The 15461-nt window shown below is 36.0% G+C and overlaps 1 protein-coding gene across 1 annotated transcript in view; it reads right to left on the bottom strand.

Annotated features, from left to right (window-relative positions):
* The window catches only part of LOC150080650 (insulin-like peptide receptor), a 514932-nt gene that overhangs the window by 86163 nt on the left and 413308 nt on the right, over positions 1 to 15461 (bottom strand). Inside the window, 1 exon segment of the mRNA XM_090381758.1 lies at positions 1781 to 1932. Coding sequence (XP_090237884.1) covers positions 1781 to 1932 — 152 coding nt within the window.

Genomic DNA, 15461 nt, shown 5'->3' on the forward strand with positions numbered 1-15461 from the left:
TTCATTAAAGCTTGCTTACTCTTTTTAAATGTTATGACAGCTTCATAACAAACCTTTCCTTTTTTTTTTAACCTTTTAAATGTTATGATAGCTTCGTAACAAACCACGATGCTTTTGTCTCTTGGTTTGTATCTGCCTCAACCTGTACTACAATGTTATAAAGATTCAAGCACAAATCATTTAACAGAAAGCCTTTAGTGTTACATAAATGTAATGGTTTAACAGAAACATAGATGAGTTTATCAGTTAATTCTCTTTATAAAAGAAATACATATAACATTAGATTTAACATTAAAACATGAAAAACAAATTTAAAGTTCACAAACAATAGCTAGTATTCAGTTTTAACCACTAATTTATGTAACATTAATTAACTTGCAAGGGCTGTTCAATAAAGAATCATAATTTTTCAGAAACAATCACACTGCTTGCTATTTCTAGCTGAGCTGCAGAATTTAAAACGAAACTAAACTGATACACATAGCAACTGTGCAATTTACTTGTGTGTGCATGGTGTAACCTTGGTGGTTAGTCAAGTTTATGCCTTCTCAGTTTTGTCTAGGTAACAATGGATGTGACACACAAGGAATGGTATGCTGCACTCAAGATTTTGTTTCCATCTCAACAAACATCGGCTGATGTGTATGAAATATTAAAAGAGGCTTATGGTGAATCTATTTTTCATTTATCTATGCTTCCATACAGCACAGCATGCAGGTTGTTTAGAATGTTTAAATATGAATGTGATTCAATCACAAAAATCAGCAATCCCAAACCTCCAATCATTGCTGTCACCACAGAAACCATAAATACTGCTTCTGTAATTGTGAGAGAGAATATTGTCATATAACAGAAAGCAACTGGTAGAGATGTTGAGAATATCAGTAGAAAGCAAGCTTGGTATTCTCCATGATCATTTGCAAATGACACGTGCATGCTGGTTCTAAGACTACTCATACCTGAGCAACAGCAAGTTTGCATGGAGGTTTGTCAGGAGCTGGAACAGATGGTTACTGAAGATGGTGAGGTTCTGTACAAAGTGATAACAGCAGATGAGACATGACCATCATTTTGATCCAGAGAGTAAGCAACAAAACTGTTTGGAAGTCTACATTGTTGCAACTTCGAAAAAGAGCAAAAGTTGTAGGAAAGGAAAGGTTATAGTCATCTCTTTATCTAACATCCAAGGAATGGTTTACCAGCATGCTGTGCCATGTCATACAACTGTTACAGGACCTTAATACAGAACTGTACTGGACACTGTGGGATTGCATTCATTGCATGAGGGTGGATGCTGCACCATGACAATATGAGACCTCACATTGTTCATACTATCATTGAGTACTCAGCCAGCATTAATGTCAAATGTGTTCCTCATTTGCCTTACAGCACTGTCCTTGCACCTTGGGATTTTATTTATTTACAAAGCTAAAGGAGCTGAGAGGAAAACATTTCCAGTTGCCAGAAGAAGTTGTAAAAACACTGGAGGAAATTATCAAACACATCAAAAATAGCTTCCACCAGGTTTTTGAGAATGGCAGAAACTTTGGAGTAAGTGCATTTCATCAAATGGGGGCACTACTTTGAAAATGACCATCAAAATATGGATGATTAATAAAGGTATGTTGAAAATAAATTATGAAAAAATGAATGAAAAAAAAATTATGATCATTCTTCATTGAGTAGTGCTTGCACATAAATAAATAAACACAAAAAAGACCAAAACTCACTGCAAAACTGTTATAATACTAAAAGTTCACAATACGTAATGTCAACCTACATCATCTCCATTTACTCTTCTGCTTTCAATATGGTAAGAAACAATTAACCCATTTGGATCAGGTGGCTCTTCCCATTTTATCAGGATGCTTCCAGCTGTGAGGTTTTCATAATGCACAACAACAGTACTGCTATCAATATCATCTGCACCCCCTGAAATATTGCAAAATAAATTATATTCAGATTATATATTAAGCAACTGAAGTTTCATAATATATACTAAACTCACTCCCATTATTGAAATGTTTTGCATTAAATGGCTGATGCAAAAATCCCATTCGGTTCCCTTTGGATTTGGTACAAGGAATGAGAGGAGCAAGAGCAAGAAGATGATAGAATTTTGCAAAAGAAGAGAGACATTTGTATCAAACACATAGTTTAGACAGGAGAAAAGAAGAAGATACACTTTGAGAAGACCAGGGGATGCTGACAGGTGCCAAATCAACTACATTTTAGTCAACAAAAGGTACAGGAATACTGTAAAGAATTCGCATAGCTATCCAGGTGCAGATGCTGATTCGGACCACAATTTGGTACCAATGAAAATGAAGATTACGCTCAAGAGAATAAGGGATTCAAGAAAAAGAAGGAAATGGAATTTAAATGTACTGAAGACTGCACTAGCTGGAGATTTCAGAGAGGCAACTGACAGGGAGATAGTGGATGGAAAGGAAATAGAAGAAGTGGAGAAGAGACGGTAAAGGTTTAAAAAGATGGTTGTAGGAGCAGCAGAAAGTAAATTAGGTATAGTAGATCAGAAAAGGATACAGAAACCATGGATCACAGAAGCAAAGATAGACAAAATGGAGAAGAGAAGCAAATGGAAGCACCAAAGTTCAGAAGAGGCAAGGATTAAATATAGGAGTTTGAATAATGAACTTAGAAAGGCAACAGATGAAGCAAGAGAAAAATAGTGGGAAGAACAGTGCAGAGAACTAGAGGCCATAGAAAGAAGAGGAAGAATTGATCCAATCTATGGAAAAGTCAAGAATTTAATGAACAGGAAGAATAAGACTAATGGAAAGATAAAAGACAAGAATGGAAAAATTCTATATGACAAAGAACACGTAAGAAGATAGAAATAATATATAGAAGAGCTATATGATAAAATAAATAAACCGAACATTGGGCCTGTGACAGCAGAAGATGAAGTGACCATAGGACCAAAACTAATCCGAGAAGAATTTAAAAAGACAATAGCTTCATTAAAAAGAGGGAAGGCAGCTGGACTGGATGATATACCAGCAGAAATTATAAAAGGACTTGGAGAAGAAGCAAAGAAAGAATTGTTTGGGGGATTTGCAGGAAAATCTATGAATGTGAAAGCTGGCTCAAAGACTTTCTAAAATCCATAATCATCCCATTAGAAAAGAAGAAGAATGCAACAAATTGTACTGACTATAGAACAATCAGTTTAATTTCCCACTCTTCAAAAAGATTACTAAAAATCCTCTCAGAATGAATTATAGCAGAAGCGAAGGATTGTGAATTCATAGAAGAAGATCAGTTTGGGTTCAGAGAAGGCTGCAGGACCAGAAAGGCAATAGGAATATTAAGAAAACTAGCAGAAAGAAGCATGGAAAGAGGAAAATATCTGGCAATCTGTTTTATGGATCTCAAGAAGGCTTTTGACAGAGTGAATTGGGTTAAGCTGATGGAAGTCCTAGGAAAGATAGGCCTAGATAAAAGAGACCTTAAACTAATTTGGGAACTTTACATGGGACAGACAGCTGTGGTTTCGATTGATGAAGAGTAATCAGAAGAAGTAGACATTGGTAGGAGTGTAAGGCAAGGATGTTCCACGTCTCCTTTACTATTTAATTTATATGCAGAAGCATTGATGAAAGAGTACAAAGAAGAGCAAAAAGGAGGTGTAAAAGTAAGAGGGGAGAATATAAAGACAATAAGATTTGCAGACGATCAGATACTGATTGCAAATAATGAGTAAGAATTAGAGAGCTCATTGGATATCTTGAACAAAGTAAAGGAGTACAATATGAAGATTAACAGCAAGAAAATGTTCATTTCAAAGTGGCCAGGAAGAAGAAGAATCAATGTAACATTAGATGGAATAATATTGGAACAGGTGAACAGATACTTGGGAAGTATCTGTCCCAAAAAGATACTTGGGAAGCATAATGACAGAAATGGAAAAAGCCTGGAGGAAATAAATACAAAAATTGCAATGAACAGAGGCATTTATTAATAGAAAGGAACTATTGAGAAGAAATTTCAAGAAGGAATTAAGAAAACAAATAGTGAAAACAATATGGACTGTTGTACTATATGGCTCAGACAAGGACACTGGGAAGAAAGGAGATTAGATGGTTAGAAGCATTCAAGATGTGGGTGTGGAGAAGAATGGAAAGGGTGAAATGGGTGGACAGGGTGAGTAATAAGGAAGTGTTGAGGAAAGTAGGTGAAGAAATAACGTTAGTAAAAGAACTAAGAAGAAGACTTAAGAACTTTATAGGACATGTATCAAGAAGAAAAAGAATGTTGAGGAAAGTGATTGAGGGAAATATGTCTGGGAAGAGAGCTGTTGGGAGAAGGAGAATTTGAATGATGGATTGGATGGGAAGAGGAAATTATGCAGAACTTAAAAGGAAAGCACAAGATGGCGTCAATGGAGCCCTGAACCCGCCTGAGGGCAGGAAACTAGAAGAAGAAGAATATGTAAAAAAGACAATTCAGTTTATACAAAAATAAATAAGATGCAGTGTATTTAAAATTAATAATTTCCTATAAACCAAGAGCAACCAGGATCGATATGTCCTACGTTTAAATCACAATTAATAATCATAAGAGTTGCATCTATTTCTTTCATAGGATTGCTTCACTTCCAAACTCTCATAGTTACCACACGATTTGAAATTTAGAATGGTTAAAAATATATTACACTTTAAAATCTCTAGATGCAATTCCCCTAGCTCATGAATGTGTAGAACTCACCGGGACCACAGCGGAAGGCCCACATCCATCAAACACACCTCACAAACACGAGGAATTGACCTCATTGTGTCAAAGTTATCTAAAAATAAAGCATTGAATAAAAAATAAAATTCATGGATATATAGATGTACAACAATAAATACGTTAAAATTTAAAAATTACTTTCGAAAGTTGTTTTTAAAGTAATTTTAAAATTTTAACGTATTTATTGTTGTACATCTATATATCAGTGAATTTTATCGATGCTTTATTTTAAGATAACTTTGACACAATGAGTTCAATTCCTCATGTTTGATGGATCTGGAATTGGGGTGTGGGCCTTCAACTCTGGTCTCGGTGCGTTCTAGGCATTAATGAGCTAGAGGAATTGAATACATCTAGAGATTTTAAAGTGTAATATATTTTTAACCATTCTAAATTTCGAATCATGTGGTAACTATGAGAGTTTGGAAGTGAAGCAGTCCTATGAAAAAAACAGAGATAACTCTTATGATTATTAATTAAAATTAATAATTACAAATGCTACACATGCAAGTCATATGAAATCATTCAAGAAATGGTGGTTCATACAGAAAATTTTCTGAGTAATATATACTCTGGAAAACAACGCAACTTTGACAAACACACGTTACTATCAATAGACACATATCAACAGACAGACTTTATGAGGAGGTCTTTTTGAGAGGAGCCATTTGCAACAATATTAACTGCAACAAGGGCATACAAGAAAACAGAAACACATTGCATATCTTCAAAAAACAAGTCTTTATCCTAAATTAAAAATAGGTATAAGCATTTTGACCACAACCACTACAATAGCAAGGATGTGACTCACCACCTATACCATTTCACCCACCAAACACTACTGCTTCAACTAAGGAAATCCCTTAGGCTTATAAATAACCCTATCTAACTACCCTGGAAACAGAAGTTCTTAACTAAAATAAAGCTAAATGTTGCCTAAAAAAAAAAAAAAAAAAACTTATCTAAAATACTGTTACTAGACAACTTCACAACTTTCCTTTCTATTTTATTTACTTACTTAACTTCAACAACCTTACTAGACAAACTTCACAACTTTTCTAAAATTAATTCCTAAATTCAATTCAAATATAACTTTAAAATGTATTTAATTTAAATCTAAACTTATATATATTTAATTTAAATCTAAACTTACACATATTTAATTCAAATCTTAACTAATAATTCAACCTTATATAACTTATAACAATTTAACTTCATTTTCCCATTTATTTGCTATCTTTCACTGGGGAAGTGGTAAGAACATGACACATGGAAATGTCTGATTTCCATATGTATGAGGCAATAAAGTTCTTCGATTGAGAATAAAAAGAACATAAAATGAAAGAGCGCAAAAATGGTTTTATTTTTATTCAAAGTAATCAACACCTGATTGAATACACTTATTACCCCTTCTAAAAATTTCTGAAAAGAAGTCAGTGATGGTATCCAAAGAAATGTTCAGTTCAGCAGTTACGTTTTTCTTTATATCCTCAAAATCCTGAGATCTCTTTCCTTTGAGTGCAGTTTTCACCTTGGGAAACAGGAAGAGGTCGCTGGTGCTAGGTCAGAAGAGAAGGGCTGATTTATACAGTGCTACTTTCATCAGAAATGTCTTCACAAGTGCAGAATGGGCAGGAACATTGTCTTGCAACAAGATCAGCTGCCTTTCTCACAAAGTTGCGGCTCACCCGGGAAATACAGCCACTGCCCGACTTACTTAAGGGTTGCATTCATGGAACTTTACGTAAGTCGGAATTTCCCTAAATGCTAATGCAGCACTCGCAACTATGCGCACTGAATTTGATTGAAGCAAAAAAAGAAATGTTCAACAAACATGTAAATAAAATTACTTATTCAATTTTTTTATTTCATGCGCAGAAAAAATTACAAAAGTGTACAAAATTTCAAAATTATAAAAAGAGAGAGGAGACAGGCATAATGTCAGTAAGTTTTACCTTTTGAGCATCGTTGCCAGAATTAACTCTCCGCATGATAAGCACACTGCTACAGAAGTTTTAGAATGGGTTCTTTCCTACACATCACAAAATTTCTCTGCAGCTGCAGAATTGGCAATGACAACTTCATCGCATACTTTAATGTTTTGGAAACCCGTGCGATGCTTGAACCTATTAAACCACTCATTGCTTGCCATGAACTTGAACCTATTAAACCACCCTTTGCTTGCCATGGAAATTGGCTTGGGGTTTGTCATACTTATTCTTAATATCTTCTAAAATATTTTTGCTTTTTCTTAAATGGCCATTGGACTCATTCGGGGGCACTTGCTTCTGAATCTGATTTTCCATCTTCGATATAGCACCTGAACACTGTTTTGTGTTCACTGTTGATCTTAAATGGGTTGATCCTTTAACACGTTCTTTTATACGCGTCTTAAAATAGTATTCACTGTTGAAGTAGTGAGACCTAATTCTGTGCAATAGATGACAAATTTTGTTCTTCTTCATACTTCTTAATTAATCATCTTCATTTCCAAAATTAATTTTGTTTCATTTTCTAGCACTGCCAGCACTTGCACTTTCCGTTTGTCCCTTTCCCTTCACCATTGTAATAAGTAAATAGGAACGAAGAGAAGATTTTGAAAATTTATTTAAGTTTTTTATATGATTGAACATTTCGGTGAAGGGGAACTCATTTCACCATAATACCGTAACATAAAAACCCACAGAATTCCAGTTATCGGCATTATCGCAAATACAATAAGATCGAGTTTACTACCCATTTATAATTAGATGCACTAACAAAAAAAGCCCAATAAACCAGAAAGTGCAAATTGTTTTTATTGTTTTATGGTAGTGATCTCCAGAAATGTGTTTTAAAACAATATCACAAAGGCATTCAAAATTGATTCCTATAACGGAACATATGATAATGATGGAAGTGTAGTGCAATTTCTATTATAAAAATGACCTTTCAGAGAGATAAATAGCTTAGTTATATAGCAAAAATTTCAACTTCTGAGGTCTTGGAACGAATTACCAAAAAAAAAAAAAAAAAAAAAAAAAGTGTTATTGGGTTCAACATTACGATATTTTCACGATACCTCCACTTATTCCTACGAGATGCAAAATACATTTCCACAATTTTTTAAAATTTGTACCTGCCGGTGAAAATTTACGTAAAGTTGAATTTCCATAAGTCGAGTATTACGTAAGCCAGGAGTGCCTGTACACTTGAATAGTCTTTGTAGTCTCTGAAGCACCTGTACACAGAATGCAGCACTGACTCTATCCCCTTCAGGTACAAATTCTGTGCGAATCACACACTGTTGTCAAAAAACAAATGAACAGCATTGTGTTGATCCTAAACTTGTGAAAATGAAACTTTTTTTTTTTGGGCCTTGGTGATGATTTTGAAGTCCACTGTATATTTCTGGATGAAATCTTTGCATGGCGACTCTTCATTGCTTCTGCTCATCTGTGAGGCTTGGCAGCACAAATTTTGAACAGACCTTTTCTCTAACTCTTCATGCAGAATATAAAGAATCTTCTCCAACAGAGACAACAATCTCTTGCTACAATTTCCCAAACTTTTGCAACTCTATCCTAGTTTTGAGAGGTTGATGGATGCCCACTTCTTATATAGTAGTAGTGGCATGTGATGCAAGAAAGCAAGTGTATGAGCTTATGCAGCATCAGCCAAAAAAAAAAAAAAAAAAATTTCACACAACCACTCCCTCTGTTTGTCCGGTTCCTCCTTAAATTTATTTAACCTATCAACTTCCACAATGACAGATGGAAGTTTGTTCCAGTAATTAACCAACCGCTGGCTAAAGGCAAATTTCTGCACATCTGTCTTTCCCAACAGAATTCAGCAAGCTCAACCCATTCAAGGCCTTATCAATCAGATCACCATGCAGGTGCCAAGTCTCCAGCCACTGCAATTTGTAGAACTTAAGCCTCTCTTGGTAAGAGGATCCCTTCATTCCCCTCACCAATCTTGTTGCCCTTCTCTGTACACACTCAAGCAAATCTACATGCTTCCTACATCATCAAGAACATCCTCACATCCATCTCTGAACAGATTATATCATTCAAACACACTGATACAACAACTAAGTTTCATCACCATAAACAGTTTTCAACATTTCATACATTTTTGTTGCAGATTTTCCCAGTTTAAAGCAAAATTTGATATTTGTTCACTGCTAAATTTCAAAATCTTGGCACAGAACGTTACAGCTAATAAAGAAACTGGTTGTTACTTGCAACCTATCAGCCTACTGTACAATCTCTATACCACCAGCTGTTGGAAGTTTGAACTACAACATACCACTTCCATTTATTTTCAAACTCATCGAACATGATTGCAAAAGCACCAGTCCTGGAAGTTTATTGCTACACTTCATAATTCCCAAATGGAAATACAGACATTTGTGCCCTTAACAGTTGGCACTAATGATATTAAGAGTAGTATATCGGAGGCATTTACTTAACAAGTACAGGATAACATTGAAAAAAAGTCATAAGTTAGAATTAAATTTGAAAATGTCTGCAATACTGCCCAGACAAAGGAGGGTGTACATGTTGAGAGCCTTATCAATCAATTCAGCTCTGGAGACTGTGCAAGGCTCACTATGGCAGAATTCTTTTCACAGCATGGTCTGTGCTTGTTAACAGAAGAGATTGCTTCAACAGAAATGGTATACACTTAAATAGAAAGAGTGCAAGAATATTTTCTGATGCTATGGAGGCAATGTTAGGTGGGTCAGAAAACTGCTAGCTTGGGAGGCATACACAGACTGATAGATCAACAATACCTGCAGGCAGGGGTGAAAGTGATTCTTGCACTGCATCCATTGGAATGAGAAGCAGCCTGGAAAGCAAAGTGCCAGGGATTTCAAGGACTGCTGGGAGTCTTCATGGAAAAAGTAAATACATGGGATGTGCTAGGGTAACTAAGAGTAAGAACAGGAGCATGCATACTTGCATGAACACCAATGCTAGGAATGTAGTAAATAAATTTGATGAATTTGAAGTGATGGTGAAGACATCAAATGCAGACATTGTATTATTGGGATATCAGAGACATGGTGTCACATATAAGGAATTCAGAATTTGAATATGGGGAGTACAATGTGTACATAAAGGAGAGCCAGGATGAAGGGAGGAGAAGTCATGTTGTCAGTTAAGAAACACACAAAATCTAAGGCAGTGCATCCAGTTGACATGGTTGGCCAGTGCAATTTTGAGTCAGTTTGGTGTGACATAAGCACTGGGGAAGCACAAATGAAACAGGAGTTTGTTATAGGCTTAATGACTCTGATGCGTACAATGAACAATAGTACAGCGAAATAGAGTTGACCAATAAATCAAAATGTCTTATAAATTGAATTTTATCTTTCCAAATATTGACTGGAACTTGTGGGTTGGTCACTCACACACTTGCTAGGCTTTCAGGGATTTAAGTATTTTGTGGAACCAACTGATGATGTTACCAACAGCAAATTCTAAATGGGAAGCATTCAAAGAACTTATCTTGGAAGCCACTAGGCTTTACATACCAACTAAGAAATATTGTTCAAGGTTTAGGCCAAAATGGATGTCAGATGAACTAATGAGACTTGTGGCAGAGAAGAAAAATGCATAGGATGCATATAAATTATCAGAAGACACAGAAACCTAGGTAGACATAAACTAGTCTGTAATCAAGTGACAAAGAAAGTTAGGAAAGCAAAGACAGATTAAGAGAAATCTTTGGCAAAGTTGGCAAAGGCTTCTTTACTTATGTAAACTCTAGAAGGAAAGGATTGAATCAGATTGACCAACTTAACATCGATGGTTCAACTGTTGATGATCTTGTTCAGGTAACTGACAAATTGAATGAGCATATTGCATCTACATTCACACATGAAGAATTCTCAAGGAAAGTGGAGGCCAGAAGTTTATCAAATTCTAACAGGGAGTTAAATGATTTTGTAATAACTGAGAGCAAAGCGGAGAAGAAGTTGTTGAAGTTAAACATAAAAAAGGCACCGGGGTGGACGGGATCTATCCAGTATTAAAGGAGGCAGCAAAGGAAGTAAACAAACCCTTAGCCATAATTATGAGAGCTTCCTTGGACTGGAGGTGTGCAAATGTATTACCAATTCACAAAGGGGATTCAAAAGGTGACACAAGTAACTATAGACCTGTTAGTTTAACTTGTGTTCTGGGGAAAATAACAGAGTCACTTGTTAAAGAGGTGATACAGGATCATCTAGACAAGACTGCAGTAATAATTAAGACATAGCATGGGTTTGTTAAAGGGAGGTCTTGTCTGACCAATTTAATTGGATACTATGATATGGTCACAAAGGAACTGGATGCAAAAAATAATTTTAATATCATATACTTGGATTACAGGAAAGCTTTTGATACTGTTACACATGGAATACTGCTGTACAAATTGGAGCAGTATGGCATTAAGGGAAAGTTGCTGCTGCTGCTGCTGCTACAGATAAAGGGATGGTTGAGTGGAAGGAGACAGAGTGGAAATGAATGGACACTACTCTTCGTGGACTAATGTTATTATTGGAGTCCCATGGGGTTTGCTGTTGGTCCCATCATTGTTTTCTGTATTTATCAATGATAGTGATGAAGTTATATCAGGCTTAATGAATAAGTTTGCAGATGATACTAAGGTTGGCAGGGTTGTTAATTACAATAATCACAGTATGCTACTTCAACACGATCTAGAAAAGTTGAGCTGATGGGCTGAGAGGTGGCAACTGAAGTTTAACATTGACAAATGCAAAGTACTGCATATGGGTAGCAGTAACCCCATAGTAGCGTACACTCGGGGTAGTGGAGAATGAAAAAGAGGAGAGGGAATTGTGCAGTCAGATACGAAGTTCTCTGGTCAGACCACACCTAGAGCACTGTATACAGTTCTGGAGGACTCCTTTTAGGAAGGATGTAGAGCTAATGGAACAAGTACAGTAAACCCCCGCTATTCGCGGTATCTGTATTCGCAGTTTCGCGTATTCGCGGTCGCTGATTTAATATAAAATGAAACCTAAAAAAAATTGAATTTTAAAGCGCTGTGAACATTTTCCGCCATAAAAAAACGTGGGCGTGGCTAAAATTATCTTTCCCGGTCAAAACAGCGCTCAGTGGGTGGGGGATAAGGGTGACAAAATCGCGAGCGTGGATGTTTCTCGCTAATCCTTGTTCAGTATGTGTTATGCGCTTGTCATAAAGGTTTCGTCGTTTGATTTTAATTTATATGCTTATAAATTGAATAAAGTTATCAATTTATAAATTGATATGCTTAAAAAAGTGATAAATCTACTGTTTTGCAGTGTAAAACAGACTTTTTCGAGCGTGTTAACGGAAGAAAGTGACTTTATTGTGGACAAGTTCTTTCTAACCCGTACAAAAATATGGCTAAGAATAACAAGGGAAATGTGAAAAGATCAAAGAAGGTGATGACACTAGCGAATAAAATTGAGTTATTAGACAATTTCTAATGGTGAAAGTGTCTCCTCAGTGGCAAAACATTATAAAATCAATGAGTCAAGGGTACGATCAATCAAAAAATCGGAAGAAAAAATCCACCGTAGTGTCCGTGAAAACGTGCTAATTGCTTCAAAAATTTGCTCTGTAACTCGTGATGTTAAATTAGAAAAAATGGAAAAGGCTTTAAATCTGTGGATAGAAGACCGAACTCAAAATAAAATTCCATTAAGTTCACTCGTCATTCGTGAAAAGGCAAAATTCCTTTATCAACACTTTAGCGAAACTGGTGATAGCACTGGCAGGATAAGTTTTTTAGCTAGAAAAGTCACTGGTTTGAAAGATTTGTTTGAAATTTCTAATAAATATTACATTTAATATTAAATTGTTTCTTATTTTCATTTCGATGACATATGCTTGCATTTCACTATGTACACAGTCATATTATGAAGGTACATATAATACATACGTATACAAAATTTTAGACTAGTTTTTCTTATATATTTCATACTTTGGAACGGAACCCCCTTTATTGCTATGGGAGCCAAAGCTCAGTATTCGCGGCATTTCTCAGGAACGTAACCCCTGCGAATAGCGGGGGTTTACTGTACAGAGAAGGGTAAGTGAGGGGAACAAAGTAGGTGCTCTTACCAAGAAAGACTTCGGTTCTGCAAATTACAACATATGGAGACTAGGCACTTAAATAAATTCAAGGAAGAACTAGACAAACTTTTGGAAGGAATGAATAAGTGAAACAGGAAGTGTGTGTACATTTTTTTTTTTTTTTTTTTTTGCTGATGCTGTATAAGCTTGCTTTCTTGCATCATATGCCTGCACTATGGATCCTTCCTGAATCCTAACATTAGGATTCAGGAAGGATCCTTATAGACTGGAGATGCGCAAATGTTTCTCCATTTCACAAAGGGGAATCAAAAGAAAGAAGTTATGCAGGAACATCTAGACAGTAGTTTCTAGATAGTATCTAGATCTTGACAGTATCTAGAGAGTTTTTTTTATCTAGACAGTAATACAATTATACTGCAGTCACAGCATGGATATGTTAGGGGGCAATTCTGTGTGATCAATCTGATTGTATAATATGCTGCAGTAACAAAGGAAATGGATGTAAAAAATAATTTTGATATCATTCTCTTGGATTTCAGGAAAGTTTTTGATAGTGCTGCACATGAAAGACCGCTGTACAAACTGGAGCAGTGTGGCATTAAAGACAAGTTACTTCTATAGATAAAGGGATGGTTGAGTGAGGGGGAAAAGAGAGAGAGAGAGAATGGTTATTAATGGACAGTGCTCTTCATGGCCCATTGTTGTTTTCTATATTTAATAATGACATTGATGAGATATATCAGCCTTAATGTCTAAGTGTGCAGATTATACAAACATTGGCATGGTGGTTAATGACAGTAATCATGGTATGCTACTGCTTCAAGATCTAGAAAAATTAGGCAGATGGACTGAGAAATATCGGTTGAAGTTCAACATTGACAAATGCAAGGTACTGCATATAGGTACCAGTAATCCCAAATGAATGTACCAAATTTGTGGTATAATACTTAGGGTAGTGGAAAATGAAAAAGATCTGGGGTACTTGTGTAGTCAGATACGAAGTTCTCTGAGCAATGCGGACAGGCTGACAGGACAACTCATGGGGCTTTTCTATGATATATAAGTGAACTTTTCTAGCAGTGAAAAGGAGGTGATTATCCCATTATATGAGGGACATTCAAGTTATAAGGTCTCCAAATTTATTTATCATAAAGTACACAAGGTACAGAATTGACACTTGCCTCACTTTTCTACATAGACTCCTACATAGGTTGCACATACTTTTCACATCTGTTCTTCCAAGCTGTGAAGGCTGTGGAAAAGCTTTCCTTAGAGGTATGTTTGTCCCATTGGTAAATGGCAGAAGCAGCTACTTGTCAGCTAGGAAATATTCTGCCACGAAGAGCATCCTTCATTGTTGGGAACAACTAAAAGTCACTATGTGCAGGATCAGGTGAGTATAGATGATGTGAGATATCCCCAATGTTGTTTTCTTTAAAACTTTTTTACACATTTCCAGAACAATGGGGTGAAGCATTTTCCTGATGGAAAAGAACGTGTGGTCATTTTTTCTGAAGTGCTGGGAAGAACTTTTTCTTCAAATCTTTTTCATATGAGTTTCCTCTTACTGTAGTGTCCTTGGGTACATAATGTGTTAAGGATTATTCCATCAATATCCAGAAAACAGCAACCATTGTTTTCTCTGCACTGTAGCAATACAAAACATTTTGGGTAGTGGTGGTGAATCAGCGTGAATTACTGGACAGACTGATGTTTCATTTCTGGATTGAAAAGTGGAACCCATGTGAGTGAGTGAGTGATGGGGGTTTAATGGCGCACGAGCTGCTGGGGCTATAGTGCGCCTATTCATAGGAAAATGATAAAAATCAAATTTCAGATATAATCAATTTATGTTTTATTAGAGTGATGTTTTAGAATTTATGATACATTCCAATTTTTTTCAAAAAGGAGAAGAATTCATTGATGTTTGCATCATCACCAATAATATGTTTTAATGTCTTCGGTTCCGGAAGATTTTTTAGGGAAAGGAGGATGGATATTCTGTCCTGATCATAGTGAGGGCAGTCAACGAGAATGTGTTTGACTGATAAGTGCGAGGAACAGTGTAGACATTGAGGAGGATCCTCTCCTGTAAGTAGATGAAGGTGAGTCAGACATGTATGTCCTATCCGTGCACGTGCAAGCACTACTTCTTCTCTTTGTACTGTTTTGGTGCTAGAGCGCCAAAGCTGTGGATCCTGTTTCAACTGATAAAGTTTATTATTGGTTTGGGTGTGCCATAACTCTTTCCACAGTGCCAGACATGTTGTTTGTATGATATGATTATAGTCATAGATTGGAATAGGAGCAAGCGTTAAATCATAAGTTGATGGATTTTTGGCAGTTTTGTCAGCCAGTTCATTCCCTTTTATCCCTGAATGGGCTGGGATCCAGCAAAAGGTCACTGATTGATGACGTTCCTCAATTTTTAATAGGAGGCTTCTGATTTGGTTTAAAATAGGATGAACCTTGTAGGAAAAGTTTTGTATTGAGGTAATTAAGCTTAGAGAGTGTCAGTGTATACAATATATTTTAGAGATGGGTAGAGATTCAGGTTTTCTAAAGCTAACTTTATTGCATGAAGTTCTGCAGAGAAGCTGCTATACTCAGGTGGAAGGGAAGCAGAAA

Source organism: Mastigoproctus giganteus, chromosome 9 (genome assembly GCF_048544385.1).
Source record: "Mastigoproctus giganteus isolate SK-2022 chromosome 9, ASM4854438v1, whole genome shotgun sequence".
In the NCBI taxonomy this organism is placed as follows: Eukaryota; Metazoa; Arthropoda; class Arachnida; order Uropygi; family Thelyphonidae; genus Mastigoproctus; species Mastigoproctus giganteus.